The sequence below is a fragment of the Ceratotherium simum genome, chromosome 9 (assembly GCF_057802395.1).
Source record: "Ceratotherium simum simum isolate JZ-2026a chromosome 9, ASM5780239v1, whole genome shotgun sequence".
In the NCBI taxonomy this organism is placed as follows: domain Eukaryota; kingdom Metazoa; phylum Chordata; class Mammalia; order Perissodactyla; family Rhinocerotidae; genus Ceratotherium; species Ceratotherium simum.
The window spans coordinates 11,001,757-11,018,158 of record NC_141908.1 but is presented as its reverse complement, the minus strand read 5'-3'; the positions used below and the strand labels follow the sequence as shown (position 1 = coordinate 11,018,158).

At 42.0% G+C, this 16,402-nt stretch overlaps 1 protein-coding gene across 1 annotated transcript in view; it reads left to right on the top strand.

Moving 5' to 3' along the window:
* Positions 1 to 16,154, top strand: part of CFAP221 (cilia and flagella associated protein 221) — a 97,286-nt gene extending 81,132 nt beyond the window's left edge. The window contains exons 20-24 of the mRNA XM_014782470.2: positions 2,957 to 3,115; positions 4,533 to 4,624; positions 9,924 to 10,016; positions 12,185 to 12,280; positions 15,949 to 16,154. Coding sequence (XP_014637956.2) covers positions 2,957 to 3,115; positions 4,533 to 4,624; positions 9,924 to 10,016; positions 12,185 to 12,280; positions 15,949 to 16,057 — 549 coding nt within the window. The 3' untranslated portion in view covers positions 16,058 to 16,154. The remainder of the gene's footprint in view (positions 1 to 2,956; positions 3,116 to 4,532; positions 4,625 to 9,923; positions 10,017 to 12,184; positions 12,281 to 15,948) is intronic.
* The last annotated feature ends 248 nt before the right edge of the window (positions 16,155 to 16,402 follow it).

Genomic DNA, 16,402 nt, shown 5'->3' with positions numbered 1-16,402 from the left:
TAAAGGCACATCATTCAAGCAAAATTAAAAAGGCCCTTATAAACTCCAGGAGGGAAAATCAACTAAAAATCAGTATGTGTTTCAAATAGGAAACCAAACTAAAATTTGGCATGATTTTTAAGAGTTGATGGAAAATTTAAAAGATAGAATCCGCTTAGCCTTGATACTAGAACTCTCCTCCCTCAGTGACCCACAGATCATGATATTGAACCTCCACAACAAAACTGTAATCCCAGCCTCTATTTTGCCTGGCAGAGAAACATATTTATACCGTTAAGACAAAATAAATGCTGTTTACTAGTTTTTAGCTTTTAGAGACAACTTATGAACAAAGCATGAATGTCTTGGTGTGATTCCAGAATGCAAATGTTAACAATCTTGATAATATAAAAGTAAAATTGTGGAAAAGACGGGGAAAGGTACAAGAAAGCATAGGAATGGTAATGTTTTCATTTTACCCAAGAAGGAGTTGAAATACTCAACTAGAGATGAGGAAACAAGAAGTATAAGTGCATCATTTCAAGTCACAAAGATAACCAGCAGCAGGACTAAAAATAACAGTGTAATTTTCAAAATTGAAAGGAAGAAGTTTGGAAGGAGCATTTGTGTACATGAGCAAAATCCTTACCTTGCTTAGTGATGAGTCAATAGGTATTACCTGAGGTTGCTCATGGAGAAATGGAAAAATAAGCATAATGTTTAGAGTTAGAGTAGTGACCATGAGAAGCACAAAACCCAGAAAAATGGGGAAAAACAGCTTCTGGGAAAAACAGGATGTGGGCCTGGGGGCAGGAAGGGCCCACAGAAGCCCCATTGCTGTTCGTCACAAATCCTTCCAGCCTGGGTGAGTTGCTACCATATGTATGCATTAGTTTGGGGAAAATTAAAATTAAAATAATCATGGAGTGACCACTCAGATCACTTACTCTGGTATCAATGGCCGCCCAGGGGGATCTGAAGTATGACAACTATTAGAGACAGTGATATTACCATTTCCAAAAATATTTCATTCATTACACTTGGCCCAAGACAGGGCAAGAGAGTTGGCCACATAGCAACTTCACCTACCCTCCATCAAGACGTGTAGAAGACACTCCTGGAGGCCACACAGCTGGTTTCCCCTCCCTGGTGCTGTGCACCTTGCCCTCATCACCACCCCATGGGGTGTGGCCAGCCCCCGCCCTTCACACTGCCTCCCCGCCACACTGTGACTAGGCCCAGCTGGGGTGTCTGTCACTCCTGCCCCAGTTCCCTCTGGGGTCCCTTCCCACGTGCTGTCCTGATTGGCCTTTTGTCACCACAGGAGTGACTCTTGGCAATGGCAATCAGCAGTTTTCACATCATTACACTCCAGTCACGCCCCTTACCCAGGAAGTGGAGCTGGATTCCTTTTTCCCTTCTTTGGTCCTGCCTGTCTCCCTATTTCCTGGCTGGGGACTAGGCTCTCCTCACTCTACTTCTGGACATCGCTGTGTTATAATTATATACAGAGGATGTGGTTGGCCTAGGGGGCTGATTCTGTCTTCTGTCTTTGGTCCTCCTTCCGCAAGAGTTTATTTAAGGGGACATGCACTAGAACAGGGGCCCACCTTTCACCTTGTCCCGTTCCAACCCTCTGGGCCCAATCTGGGTAAAGGGTCTTCTCTTGAGGTTCAGAGGGTGGAACTCAATATTTACATTCTCTTCTGTCTCTGCTCCCACCCCATGCAGCACTTGAGGAACCAGAATCTACTGTTGTAAAATATATGTGTATGTGTGCGTGTGTCTGTGTGTGTGTGTGTGTGTGTGTGTGTGTGTGTGTGTACCCTTACTCCTCCCTCAACTGCAAGGGCTTATGGAGGTGTTTGCTTCCTTCTACATTAGTCTGGGCACTGCAGATTCTCTCAGTGGGCATCATGCCTCCCTGCCCTCCTCCTTCCTCTGTATCCATGAGTTCAGGCAAGAGCCCTACCCCCATCTTTCTCCCTGGCACTAGTGCAACCAGCCTCTCTGCACTAACAGCTCACAGTCTTCCCAATGTTCTTGACTAGAACACGTGGAATACCTACCCCACACCTGGGCCCTCCCAGCTCTTGCCCCTGGGTGCTGTAATGCTCCATTGTCTAGCTGCACTTCCTTTAAATTGTAGGGCACATTTGTTTCTTGGTAGTGAGATTGGGTTTCCATAAGCCATGTGGTGTTTTGTTGTTTTTTAAAAAAATGTTTTAAAAACACACAAACAAACAAAAAGAACAAAATTTCAACTTAATGGTTCTTAAGCATCTGAAATTAAACAACTGTGAGGGCAATAGCTATGCTGCTGTTTGGGACAAAAATAGAGTTTTTGTTGGACCAGCCCGGAAGGAACATTAAAAGGCTCTAAATTTTCGTATTTTAATATAATTGCTCTGTGCCTCCATTAGTTCTGCTGGAAAATTAGTAAAAAACAGGATCTCCCTTAATATCAGATACTACATCCAAATGGCGCCTTCCTGAATTAAATACATTATCAAAACAACGTTAAATGTTGACAGTTCCTGAGATATCAAACGTCACCCTCTTCTTTGTCTTCTCTTTAAAGTAGTTTTTAAGAAGCTATTTTTTTTCAAAACCAGAAGCTTATTTGCTTTTTAAAACCAGTTTGCTTATTTAATAAATCTCCCTAATTCATCAAATTTAGAAACAAATTCTTTAAGCCGTTTTAAGCTGATTTCAGTTGTCCTTGTTTCCATATGAGTTTAGTAAACCCATGTAGTATCTCATGAAGCTCTTAAACCAGAAAAGCGACATTTATGAATGGCTGTGACTGCTGCCAATTGAAGACCCCTCTGCTCCCTTGCTTCTCTTTCCTAGACGAGCTGACATGGATTCGGAGTGTTAGTGCCAGTGGGAGCCGTGGAGAGCTGACGCCTGTCCTATGCCTGGCTTAGAAACTGGTAAACAGAAGAGAATCTTTTTTCCTCTCTGTCTTCTGCAGAATCCCAGCCCAGGAGTATTTGCTGTGAAGCATCCTCTGACCTATGCAGAAACCTCAATAGATTACCATCTGTGTTCTCACCCCAAGTACAAGTTCACCAGGGAGTGCCACAGTGGGTCCAGCATTCCTCTCACCCAAAAGCAGTTTCTCCATCACACGGTAACGCCATCACCAGGCTCACTGGCAGAGCTGGCTGTGGGCTGCAGGGAAGGTCAGGGGACAGGGATGGAGGGTCATGGCTGGAATTGAGAAAAAGAAGGTTTGTAGCGACAGCTGCAGAGCAGGAATGGGAACAACGGTGGCTGTGTACACTCTCTTCCCACCAGCCCTACAGAGGTACAGGTGGGAGACGCAGCACCACTCTTGTCCTGCCCATACCCACCTTGCAGGCTACATGTTGCCCTTTTCTCAACATTCTCACTCTCTTTTTCCCTTGAAGGCTATGCCTAATATTCATTTCACCCATAATTCAACCACAGAAAAATGGTCACATGGTGGGCATAACCGCATGGTCTGACTTGCTTTTTCTTGGCCCCAACAAGTGTAGAAACATCAGAATGGACAAGGTGGTAATATGACAAATGCGCAGAAAGGAAGAGGCTCCAAAGAATTCTTTCTCCCCCTAGATCACCGACCTGACCCCAGTATCCAGTGCCATCTCTTGAGAGTTGCCCTCAGGCCCTTCAAACTCAATAAATCCCTAACTCAGATTGTTATCTCTGCCCGCTTCTGCCACTCACACCTCAAACGGCCCCCTCTTCCTGCATTACCTACTTTCCTTTTTGTTCTGTGACTTGTGCAGTGACCCCTGACCCATGTGATCCTTGATCTCTTCCTCTCCCTCAGTCCCCATATCTAACCATCACTGGATTCCACCAGTCTGCCTCAAACAGCATTTGAATCTCCCTCTACTCCACTCCATGGCCCACCACTGTGCAGTCAGCCCTCCCTAGAGATCTTCCTTCAACACAAATCTGATCATATTGTTTTCCAGTTTGAAAACCCTTAGTGGTCCCTGCTTGCGGTGGGAGCAGCTCCACGCTCGTTAGCTTGGCCTCCAACGCCCTTCATGACCAGCCTGCCTCTCTAGCCTCCTTTTCCATCAGTCCTCACCACAAGCCCTGCACTCAGTGGGAGCTGGCATCTCATGATAGCACCCTCCTTGCATCTCCGTGCATTTGCATGAGCTTCCCCCTGCCTAGAATGCCATTTGATGAAGGACCCATGCTCTTTGAATGTTGCATTAGCATCCCATCCACAATAATCAAAAAAGGTTGTAAGGCCAAATCTGCCCTGCATCCCCAGGACATGTTGCTTGTGTGCCTAATGAATCAAGGGAAGAAAAATTCTCCTTTGTCCCCACTTGAATTCCAGGTTGCATGTTTAAGGCCCTTTGCTGGAGCAGTTGTCTTTTAGCTTCAGAAAAATTCAGTCAAACTGACGGAAATGATACATTTTAGAGCTAAACTTTTAAGACTGAAGAATAGTCAGCTGAATGAAATGGAAGTCCTTTCTGGGCTTCACCTCACCCAACGGCTCCTTTACATGCGGTGCCCTGTGCTGGCTGTCATCACAGGACATAATTCCCGGAGTGATGCACTGGAAGAGGTTCCAGTCCCTGGTTCTCTCCTCACTGCCCGAAACCTCTAAGACAGAGATGACACGAAGGTAAGCCACCGCTCATGTGTTTATCCACAGGAGTATGTTTGCCCCGTGGATCACAGAGGCCATGATCCCAAAAAGTTAAATGCCATTATGTCAAATTATGCTTTTAGTGCATGAAGGAAGTTTGCTAGTCGGAGAAATGTGATGAGGTATAACTGATTTTCATATTTTAAATATATCTTTAAAAAAATTAATGTCACAGGTGGCTAATTGGCCATACTTAATAAAAGTGGACAACCAATCCATATAATTCAGCTGAAATGTTCATGGTCAATTTTTATTTTATTTATTTATTTTAAAGGATGGGCAGTGTTTTGTGTTTGTTCGTTTTTGTTTTTGCTGGGAAGGAATCGCCCTGAGCTAACATCTGTTGCCAATCTTCCTCTCTCTCTCTTTTTTTTTTTCTTTTTTTTCCTCCCCAAAGCCCTAGCACACAGTTGTATATTCTAGTTATAGGTCCTTCTAGTTCTTCTTTGTGAGCTGCCACCACATCATGGCTACTGACAGGCAAGTGGTGTGGTTCTGCACCTGGGAACCGAACCCAGACCGCCGAAGCAGAGTGAGCTGAACTTGAACCACTAAGCCATCAGGGCTGGCTCTCATGGTCAATTTTTAACATTTTTAAGTTGCTGAGATTAGCCTTCCACACCGTCCATATCCCATTCCAGAGGATCCACTTCTCTCTCACACCACAGCCTGGCATTCACTGTGGGTCCCATGGCTGTCTTCATACAGGGACATTATAGCTCAGCTCCAGAAACAGAGTGGGTAGATGAGAATATTGTTGGACCAAAGAAAGAAGAAATTTAGAGTAACCACATTTTTGCTAATTTGCTTATTTAACAACTCTTCAAAGCCCTAAGATATCAAACAAGGAGGCTGATGCCTTTTCTTTAGGACTCTGCCTGGTCAATAATCCATTTCTAAGCCCTTAAAATCTGCTTCCTTAGTCCATTGTCTTATAAACATCGTTAAATGAGTTATTGGTGAGCAAATGTGATACATATCCCAAAATGGTTAGCATCCACAGTCACTTTGTGTTCAAATCCTTTGATTCAGAATGAGGCCCACCCCAAGGTGGTAGAGCCCTGTCACGGCCCCAGGAGTGGTCAGGAAACCTGAGCTCTGCCACCAACCAAGATCAGCAAGTGACCTTTATACCCCCGGCTCCCACCAGGGTGTCCTGGATCCTCTGACACAGAAACTCAGGTTCCTCTCCCTCGCCAGAATACCACACGGCCTCCAGGAGCTGTGTGCCCTTGGCCACGCTCCTCGGCCACCTCTGTGGGTGCAGTCCTCTTGTCCAGAAGACAAGGGGATTGGACTTGTTGCGAAAACCCTTCTCAGCCTTGACATTTTCATTTTAGTAGGAGCAGGAAAGCTTTCCCGATGTACTATCCGTTGATAGTACCCATCCGCCTGCCCCTCCCCAAGTATTTGAGGAGATAGTTGAAATCCAGTTTGTAACTTCAGAACACTTAATTTTACTTCTTCCTTCATTGCTAGCAGAAAAGCTCTTCTTGAATTAAGCAGAATCCAGCCTGACTTCCAGAGGCTTTTCCATAGGCCGGCCATTTGGATTATTTCCTTAGTGCTTCTCTCCTACCCTCCTTTGCCTGGAGATTAACATGAGACCAAGCAGAGGATTTGGATATGCTGGCAGCTCAAAAATGTTAGTTCCTTTTCTGTGAGTTCATTCATACCTCATCCACCCCACTGCCATCTCAGAATGAACTGAGCATCTTTGTTCTTCATTTTAGCATATTTCCAAAATCTGAAATCTCCAGAATCGGAGGGGATTCTGTAGAGAACGAACACTTGGGTGTCCAGAGACCTGCCTCCTTTACTCACTAGCTGTGCCACCAGCTCTGTGTCCTTGGGCGAGTTACTTATTACTGAAGCCCTTTGGGCAACAATTTCCTCGCCTGTGAAACAGCAGTGGTGATGGCATCCTCACCGTGCTATTGTGAGGATTAAAGTAAAATGACGATGTGAAGCATCCAGCACCATCTTTAATAGCTCTTCTGCTCTCCTACCCTCTGCCCCCACCCACCAAACTTTTGCTGTCACTCTGTAGCCACCAGATGGCGATGGTCCGCCACCACCTTGACACACTGCCTCATTTTGCTGTGGGGTGAGGACACTTCAAAATTGACTCACGTCATTGGTAAACGAAACGTAGCTGGGTGTGGGGTACTGTCAGGAGACTGACTAAGCAAAACGAGAAATGGTGAAAAGTGGAGACTGCTGTGTCCATCAGCTGTCAGCACGCACAGGTCTCAAGAAATAAGAAAAAAAATCCTATTTTTTTTCCAAAGCAATGTCCTTGGAAAAATCTCCCGAGGCTGTCCTTTCAAAAAGCAATCAGAATGCAGTTACCTTGGGCCTTGAATTAATCATGAATTAAACATGAATTCTACATGAATTAAAGAAAATCTTCAACATGAGTTGTTACTTTTGGCTTCTGTGTCTGAGTGCTGTGTTGGGCCAGTTTGTTTATAAATAAGCCATAATGCATGACAGATTATAAAATCAAGAGAGGATTCTATAGTTCCTCATGAATTTCATGATGAAGATTCAAGATCCTGTTTTTTTTTCCTAAAGCAGTTACAAAATAATAATGGTATTCCTTTTTTAAGTTCCTACAAATCCATTAATGATACTTCAACTTTGCTGTCATTTTGCTTGAATAAACTACCTGTTACCTATGAGGTACTTTCCTGTATCTTTCGTCCCTGAGACTTATCTGTTGTTAAACCGCACAATATAGTTATTTAGTGCTTATTCACTCCAAGTCATTTTTGTATTCATAATAATCAAAACAGCTCACTTGGTTTCTTTGCTCTTTAATAAATTCAGAGAGAATCTGTTGAGTCTCTAGGACTTCCATAAAATCTGAGAGGCAGCAGCAGCTGAAGAAATTATGTAATCCAGTAGTTTCCAGACTTCTGGATTTTATAAACTAGTAAAATGTCCGGAAGAATTTTGGGAACTGCCTTAGCGTTGTCAGAGTTTTACTTTGCCAAGTGAGGCGTTAAAACAAAACAAAACGCCCGACCACCATCTACTGTCACCATTTCCATTTCAGAAGAACATATTAACATTAAAAAGAGTTAGAGGAACGTGGTCTTAAATGTAAAAATTGGATGTTTTATCTCATGAAAACCTCTTGGTTGTTGCCATTCCGTCTTCCCAGACCAGCCTGGTCTCTGGAGAGAAGTCCAGGCTTTCAACTTCTCAGTCCCTCTTCTGGGCAGGCAGCCCCTTGGCTGTACGAGGTCAGAAGTTTCAGCGGGATTGCCAGGTAGAACCTGCACTCTTTGTCGTGACGTCAGTAAATAGGACTAATCTCTGGATCGTGGAGCCCAGGCTCCTTTTAGTGAGGAATGGTATTAAAGACCAAAATCTGGGTGCTAGGTATACACATTGCTACCAGGGAGATTTGGCTTCTTGGCCCCCTCAGCAGACAAGCCAGGGGTGTATGTGGGGAAATATATATAAATATATATACAAATACACATACATACATATATACATGTACATACCAAAATACATGCACACGTACATATATACAGTCATGCACTGCATAACATTTCAGTCAGTGACAGACCCCATATACAACAGTGGTCCCATAAGATCAGCACCATATAGCCTTGGTGTGTAGCTATATGGTGTGTAGCTATATGGTGTGTAGCCTTGGTGTGTAGCTATCCCATCCAGGTTTGTGTAAGTACACTCTGTGATGTTTACACAACGATGAAATCACCTAACAATGCATTTCTCAGGACATATCCCCTTTGTTAAGCGACGCATGACTGTACACGTATGTACATATACATGTGCCCATAGATACACATGTACACACACATATACATATTTCAGAAATCATGAATTCACATCAATGCTTATAATCCAAGTCCATATCCACAGAGTTATTGCTTGCTTCCCCTCATTCCATATTTGTGTGTCCCTTCTCCCACTGAGGACCCTGGCTCCTAACACATTCACTCATTTTTACAGTACATCTAAAATGGTTTCAGAATCACTTCACCTGTAACCACTTTAATAAACAAGCATAATAAATAGAGTTCAGATTCATTTGCAGTTTTCCCCCTACCCCCATCCCATCCAAGACTGAATGTATAGTCAAATACGGGATTTATAAATTACTCGAATTACTTCTCTTTCTTCCTTCTTTCCTCCCTCCCTCCCTTCCTTCCATCTGTCCTTCCTTCCTTCTCTCTTTTTCTCTCTCTTTCCCTCCAGTGTGATTATGGAATTCATGTGAAATATTATTCGTTTCAGTTTGCTTTCAGTTTGGGATTTTTTTGCCTTCCCTTTCTTACTGATTTAATTTAATTTTTTGAATATGTAGAACATTAACATGCTTTCCAAGCTCAAAACTACACAAGAAGGCATGCTCGGAGAAGTGTCACCCCCTCCCCTCTCTCTCCCACCCCTTGTCGCGCCCCAGCTTGGTCCTCTAACCTATCCTTCCTGTGTTTCTCTTTGTAACGCTAAGCAGAATATATGCATTTTTCTTATTTTCCCTCTTTCTAATACAAAAAAGTGGCACACTAGATATGCTCTTCTGCATTTTGCTTTTTTCACTTACAGTATCTCCTGAAAATCACTCCATAGTAGTTTATAGATATCTTCTGCACTCTTTTTTACAGCTGTAAAAACCATGTGCCATGGTTTTATTCATCCAATCTCTATACTTGGCAAGCAGGTACATATTTGCACAAGTAAAAAACAGGAAGAAACTTATCTGCAAGACAAGTATGCACACACGGAGGAGGCTTCAATTAGTCACTGTGTTTTTCCAATCCTGCCTCCTGCCTGACCCTCAACCTGCAACCCTTCTAGGGTTCCTGAGGAGGTCAGGTTCCTTCCTGTGTGTCTAGGCTCTGTTGTCCTTTACTCTTTTTCATGAGACAGCACTCTCCCCAGCTTCAAGGAATTTATTCCAGAACATTGTTGAAAACTTTTATCCATTTATATCTTTTCTCCTCTTCTTCATGGTTGTGTGTTCAGTTTTTATTATGTAGTGTTTGAAAATTCTATATCTCTAAACTCTGGAAAATGTCTTATTTGGCAACATTCTCTTGGATTTGACTGGAACCTACCACATCTGCCTTTGCCTCCAGGGGGACATGAGTGGGTTTTCAGGAGAGAAGAAAGGCAGAATGGTTGAGGCCTCACCAGTGGTAAAATAAAAGTGCTTTGGAAAATTATATAAAGAGCCCATGACCACTAATGCAATCATTCATCCGTGGCTGCTTGTGTGATTTTTCCACAGCTGTGATTCCTTCAATTTAGTTATGCTTCCTGTAAACGTCCCTGCCATTCTTGACGCCTTACCTGAAGAAGACAGATTGGAAACAGTCGAACGGTACTGCTTTACTTTTGGTCTCTAATCTAGTCTGTTTTCCAAAAATATGCCAGGTGCTGTGAGAGATTTCAAAAGAGCACACATTGCCTGAGCTTGCAACCCAAACGAGATAAGACTAACTCCCAACCAGTACTCCTAACTAGATAAGATGCTAAATTCGTGGTACAGAATAGACAGTCTTTAAGGTGTCAAATTTGCTGGTCTTTAGGTGCTCCAGGAGCTCAAGGGAGGGGCGAGCAGAGGTACTAAATGGGCTTGGAAGGCTTTCTTGGTCATGTGAACTTGGGTTAGCACTTGGAAAATGGGTAGGGTATGGAGAGGCATACGGAAATATAGGCCCCAAACCAAGGTGCTTAAATTTGATTTGACTGATGAGCATCTAACAGCCAGTGAAATATGTCCTCGAACCTCCTGTTGCTATGACCACTTAAACATTTTTACATGTAAATAATCAATGAATGAAATCCTAAATATCTGAGGTGTATATCCGGTTTCTGTAAGACCTGCCCACATGCAGTGATGCTTGGAAATACTAGAGCATCTAAAGCTTGGAATCCGGGTCTGAATAGGAAGGTTGAAGCATCTTCTCCTCAAACCACCACATGAGGGCATGTCCCAAGAACACTGCAGCCAGGGCCAGATGACACACATTTCCTTGAGGTTCAGAGGAACAAGTCCTGTTTGGCGGGGCCGCTGGGGAAACGGTCAGCGGACCAAAACCTAGCTAACCCTCCTCCATTCAGCACTGATGTGCAGACCACTGTGACTCAGTTTCCTCATCTCTGAAGTGGGAATAATAGTACCTACTTAGAGGTTCGTCAGTTAAAGGAGATCAGAATGATGCTGATGAGCAGGATGGTGTTAGAGTAACTGACATAGACTGAGCACTAAATGTGTATCTGGCACAGTGCCTCAAGCAGTCTCACTTGGTCCTCACAATGAGGTCTTGTTGTTCTCCCTGCCTCAGAGGTCAGGGCACTGTTAATGGGAAGATAATGTTTGCAAAGCACCAGCACAGTGATTCGTATATAGCAGCTGCTGAGTAAGGGTTGGCTTTCACTCATATGGGACTGGAACAACTTTTTGCCATTTACAAGGGTATTTTCCTTAACAGAAAATTGCTATGCCCACTTCTGTTGATGTATTGCTGCTGAGTAAGTGTTCCTGTTTGTAATTCCACACTTTGAAGCCTTTGTTGATTTTGGAAGCATTTCTCTTTAACTGAGTGTGGCAGAGACTGTGGCTATCAATCCATTCTCCTCTTCTTCTAGAGTAATAGAGTTGTTGAAACTAGAGGCTAAATTTCCCAGCCTCCCTTGCAGTTAAGTCATCTGTTTGGCTAGGCCCTTGCCAAAGGAGGATGAGCAGACGTGAGATATTCTACTTCTGAGGTCAGAACCCATAATGGAGTGAGCCTATCTCCTCCACACTCTCTCTCCCTACTTTGCTCCAGCTGGAACCCATACACGCAATGACCCAGCTCTAACCATCGAACAACAGAGCTCTAGGCCAGGGGTCAGCAAACTATGGACCACGGCCAAATCTGGCCTGCCACCTATTTTTGTAAATAAAGTTTTATTGTAACACAGCCACACCCATTCATTTATGTATTTTCTATGGTTCCTTTCTTGCAACAACAGCCGAGTTGAGCAGTTGTAGAAGAGACCATACGACCCGCAAAGCCCTTTACAGGAAAAGTTTGCTTACCCTTGCTCTAGGGAATACCAGGCCACAAGAAAATAAAAATAGACTAAATCCCTTTCAATTCTTCTGTCATCCATAGATTATTTAGAAATAGTTTAATTTTTAAAGCAGTTGTGGATTTTTTAGTTTTCTTCTTTACTATCAATTTCTGTTTGAATTCCATTGTAGCCATGGAACATACTCTGATGATTTCAATCTTTGGAATTCATTCAGGCTTTCTTTATGGTCCAAGATATGGTCAATATTGGTAAATGTTCCTTGTGCACTTGAAAAGAATATGAATTCTGTAACTCTATTTTAAAAATATACAGCCTTGTGCTTCTCTTAACATAGACTCAACAGAAGTAGGTGTACCTAACATTGAAAGCCACAAGAATTGTGTACTTCTTAAATGATCATAATGTTCTCTATTTTATTCTGGGAAGGAAAAAACCATTCCAGCTAACCATCTTATTCCTTTTCAGTGAGCCTGATGAACAGAATGTGGAAGTTATATTGACTCCAGAAATGATCAAAGTGGAATTCCCTCTGTTGGACTCCAAGGACACCAAGAAAGAGAAGTAAGTGGATGCTTTCATGCCTCAGTAAGAGGTAGCCTGGGATAAAACTTGTCCTACATGAAGTACAGAACTGTCATGTTGTCCGAATCTAAAAACATGTCAAAAGAGACACGTTTCCGATGCTTTTGATATTTAGATGTGTATTTATTTTATGCACGGTTACGCTCCCTCAAATGTTGTTGGCAAGTAAACATTTAAAAACTGAATCCAATTTTTCCATTTGCTTATCCTTTAATTTCAGAGATGTGTTTGTTTCTTATTAATAGCTGAAGGAGTTTCATTCAGTACAAGGAACCCAGGCTCAGGAGCCAGACAAGACCTGGGGCTGAACCCCAGCTCCATCAGTTATTACACATGAGATCTCGAGCCGAGTTACTTACCTTCGGTAACTGGGCCTCAGTTTCCTCATTTGTAACATGCAGAAAATAAAATCTCTCTCACGGGTGGTTGTGAGGATGAAATGAGATGCCAGTGTGCAGACACCTAGCCAGTTGCCTGATGTGAACTAGATGCTCAGCAAATGTTAAGTCTTCCCTCCACCTCTCCATCAGGGGCCAGCTAGCTAAGCAAACATCATCATCATCATCCTTCAGAAAACTAGTTGTAAAGAACACTTTTGTAATGTAAGTAACCACCTATAGTTCATATGGTTTATAAGTTTGAAATTCCAAGTATACTTTTTTATTCTTTTTCTTTTAAAAATGACTTTTTTATTATTAAAAAGTCAGAAATTATGGAAAAATATAAGGAATAAAATAAAAACAATAATCTTATTACCCAGAGGCAGTAACTTGTACATTTTGATGTATGGTCTCCCAAATATTTATTTGTATATATATTCTTTTAAATTTGTATATATAGTTGAACAAAATTCAATTATATTATACATATTGCTTTGTCTTCTACACTTTTATTTAGCAGTACATCGTAAACATATATTTATAAATGCAGATAGACATTGTTATATTTCACTGGTAGATGGGCCATAGTTTATCTAACCAACCATCTACTGATGATCACGTAAACCCTTTTCACGTTTTGCTATTCCCAGTAGTGCTGCAACAATCATCCTTGGGCCATAATTCCTTGCAAACTTGTTAGACTGTTTCCTTAGGATAAATTCCTAGAAACATAAATGCTAGATCAATGTGCATTTTTAGGTTTCAAATATACTGCTTAATTGCCATCCAGAAAGTACATCAACATACCTCCCACCACCAGAGGTCAGGACTGCCCACATTCAAATGCCCTGAACAATACAGAATACTATCATTTTTTTTTTCTTCTTTACCAATATGGTAGATGAAAAAATGACCACCTTATCATTTTAATTTTAACTTCTTTGTTTACAAGCAATGTTAAAAATTTTCCTATGCTTATCAGCTATTTTTCTTTTTTATGAGGGGTTTGTTTTGCTTATTTTATAGGAAGTGTTTATCTTTTTCTTGTTTGTAAGAGTCCTTCATATATTAAGGAGAATTACACTTTCTTATATACATTGTAAGTTTCTTAGTTTGTCTTCTGATTTGATTAAGGGTGTTTTGGGAGGCCCTGCCTTTTCCGAAAGGAATGCCCACAGTCTTAGAGTGGTAGGGGGTCCTTCAGTCTGTTTGTGATAGTGTCAGAGGCCTATAGCAACCAGCACTTCTGAGAAAATAGATTGGCAGTTTCTGGTAAAAATAAAATCTAGGAAATAAAAATTTTAAATAGAATTTCAGTGAGCATCTGTTTTGATCAATTAACAATAAAATATTACGTTACATGACACAGCACATAGAATGTGACACCTCCACAAACAGATGCACTTTGCATCTTATTTCAGGTTTCAAATAGTTGGCTAAGAGTTTTAAATAAGAACCTTTTTTCCTATTTCAAAAATGACCCCTGGGCATAGAAGGGCTTGCCCGTTGAGGGGGGTAATATCCAATACCTCTCTGCTCCCTTGCTCTCTAACATGCTTTTTCACCCTTTATAACTACAGAGCTCACGTTGAATGCCACTTGATTATCAAATTATTGTTAAATGAAATAGAAGTTATTGCTTTATATGTTTATCCAGAGTGGCATATCATTTTTTCTTTTTTCATGTATTTCATCTACTTTACAAAAAAAACTAACAATGAACTCTAAACATTTTCAGCACACCAAATTAGCTTCCAATTCTTTCAGAATACACATACATTTCACACACTTTCAAAAATCATATCCATGGCTTGTTGAATTCACCTGTTTTGCAGTTTCAATTATTTTATGTACATTTTTCATATGTCAAAATTGTCAACATAATTATCATTTTATTGGCTGAATAGTATTCCAACCAGTTGATGTCCCATAGATGATTTTTGAAAGTTACGTTATTCTGCAGTTCTCTTCAGCTCACATCAAGCATCATCCGAGGCTAAATTCTGTCTTCTCTGTGGTCTTGTTCCTCTTCCTCGCCTCCTTCAGCCTCAGCCAGAAGCTGACAGAGTCGTCGCTCTCAGACACACACTCAACGAGAGCTTGGCCAGACAGGGACAGAACAAAAAGAACACATCAATGACATTTAATTTCTGCCATGAAGACTACTGTCTATTTGGTTTGGGGCAAATATTTATTTTCATAGATGCAAAGAATCATCTGCTCTCCCTCGATGGCTGTAATTAACCCGAGATTCTTTGCTGCCCCAGTGGTGGTCTCAGCTCTCTCAGGACCCACTAAGGGGACTCATGTTGCAAAATGTCCAAGAAACTGTGAGAGTGACTTGAGCTGCTGCCACATCATTCAACACTCCTTAGAATTTCACAATATCATTCAATCTTTAATATCTTTAAAGGGAGAAATTAGCTATATATTTTTTAAATTGATTCCATAAATTGGTACCAATTAATTTTTTTAATTCTATGCATTAGGGAACGTTTTAATTCTCTGTTTTCAGATATTTCTGCTTTTTCAAAACTGCCAGGCATTTGCCAGAACTTTACATTTCACCCTCTTTAGAAAGTGCTTCAGAAGCGCTTAACTTTATGGTATACTCTCCTATCCAGGCAGATCGTATAGCTGTGCTCACAATCTTTAGACATCTGTCCTTTCAACCAAATGCACCCATCATTTCCACCCAGATATTTGGAAGGTTCTACCCAGCAACCCCTTGCACACTCGGCAAAGGTCTGGGCTCCACGTCACCCACTGCTTGATCCAGGTGCATAACCTCCCTCTTGATTCTCACCCTTCTGGAGCCATTGTTGGAGTCAGAGATATTGTGTGTCTACTTTATTCACAAACATGAGGAGTCAACTAGTGCTGACTGAGCATGTAGAAGACATCGTGCTAGGAGGTCTATGAATAATTTCTCATTTCACCTTCACAACAAGACTGGTAGATGGGAATTACCACTGTTGGTACATCTGGACACGGAGACTGAAAGTTAGGTAACTTGGCCATGCTAAGAAACTGGGGCAGCTGAGATTGGAAGCCAGTTTGAAGTACTTACTAACCAAGTGTTTCAACTGGTAACTAAATTATCACTAAATATAGTTAAAACCTTTGTATATAGATATAATAAAACGGCTCCCCCAACCTTCACTGAGGTACCACTGGCAATGCTGGGCCCAGCAGCGGGGCGTTGGGGGTGGCTCGAGTGTTCTGTGACGTGCCCTGACATGTCCTTATCGGGTTTGTGATGTTTAGAGAGGTGAAAGACCAAGCACAGCCGACGGAGAAGGCAGGAGAAAAGATGCTGGAGGAGATGAAGACTCTGCGGGGCAAGGCTCTCAACTCACACCTGATTCTAGAATAAAAATCACCACTAGGTCAGTTCCTCTCCTTTGCTCTCTGCAGGTCACGGTGGTCCTTTGTGTCCATTTATGTTCCGGCCATTTTTGGAATTAAAGTTTCTAGAGAAGAAAATTGAAATGTGGATGATGTATATATTTTTAAATTATAATTTTTCTTTTTAAAAATAAAATGTCACTAGTATGATAGCAAGGTTGGAAGCTTCTTGGTGCAAGACTTAGTGCTGGCCCGAAGACTTCTTGAGCAAGGCGTGAGCCGCTGTGACGAGAGGCTAAGAGCCAGGTGCTTAGCGTTCCAAGGGCCTCTGGAGGTGTGGTGCCCAGGGCCAGAGTCGGAAGGGTTTGGGGAG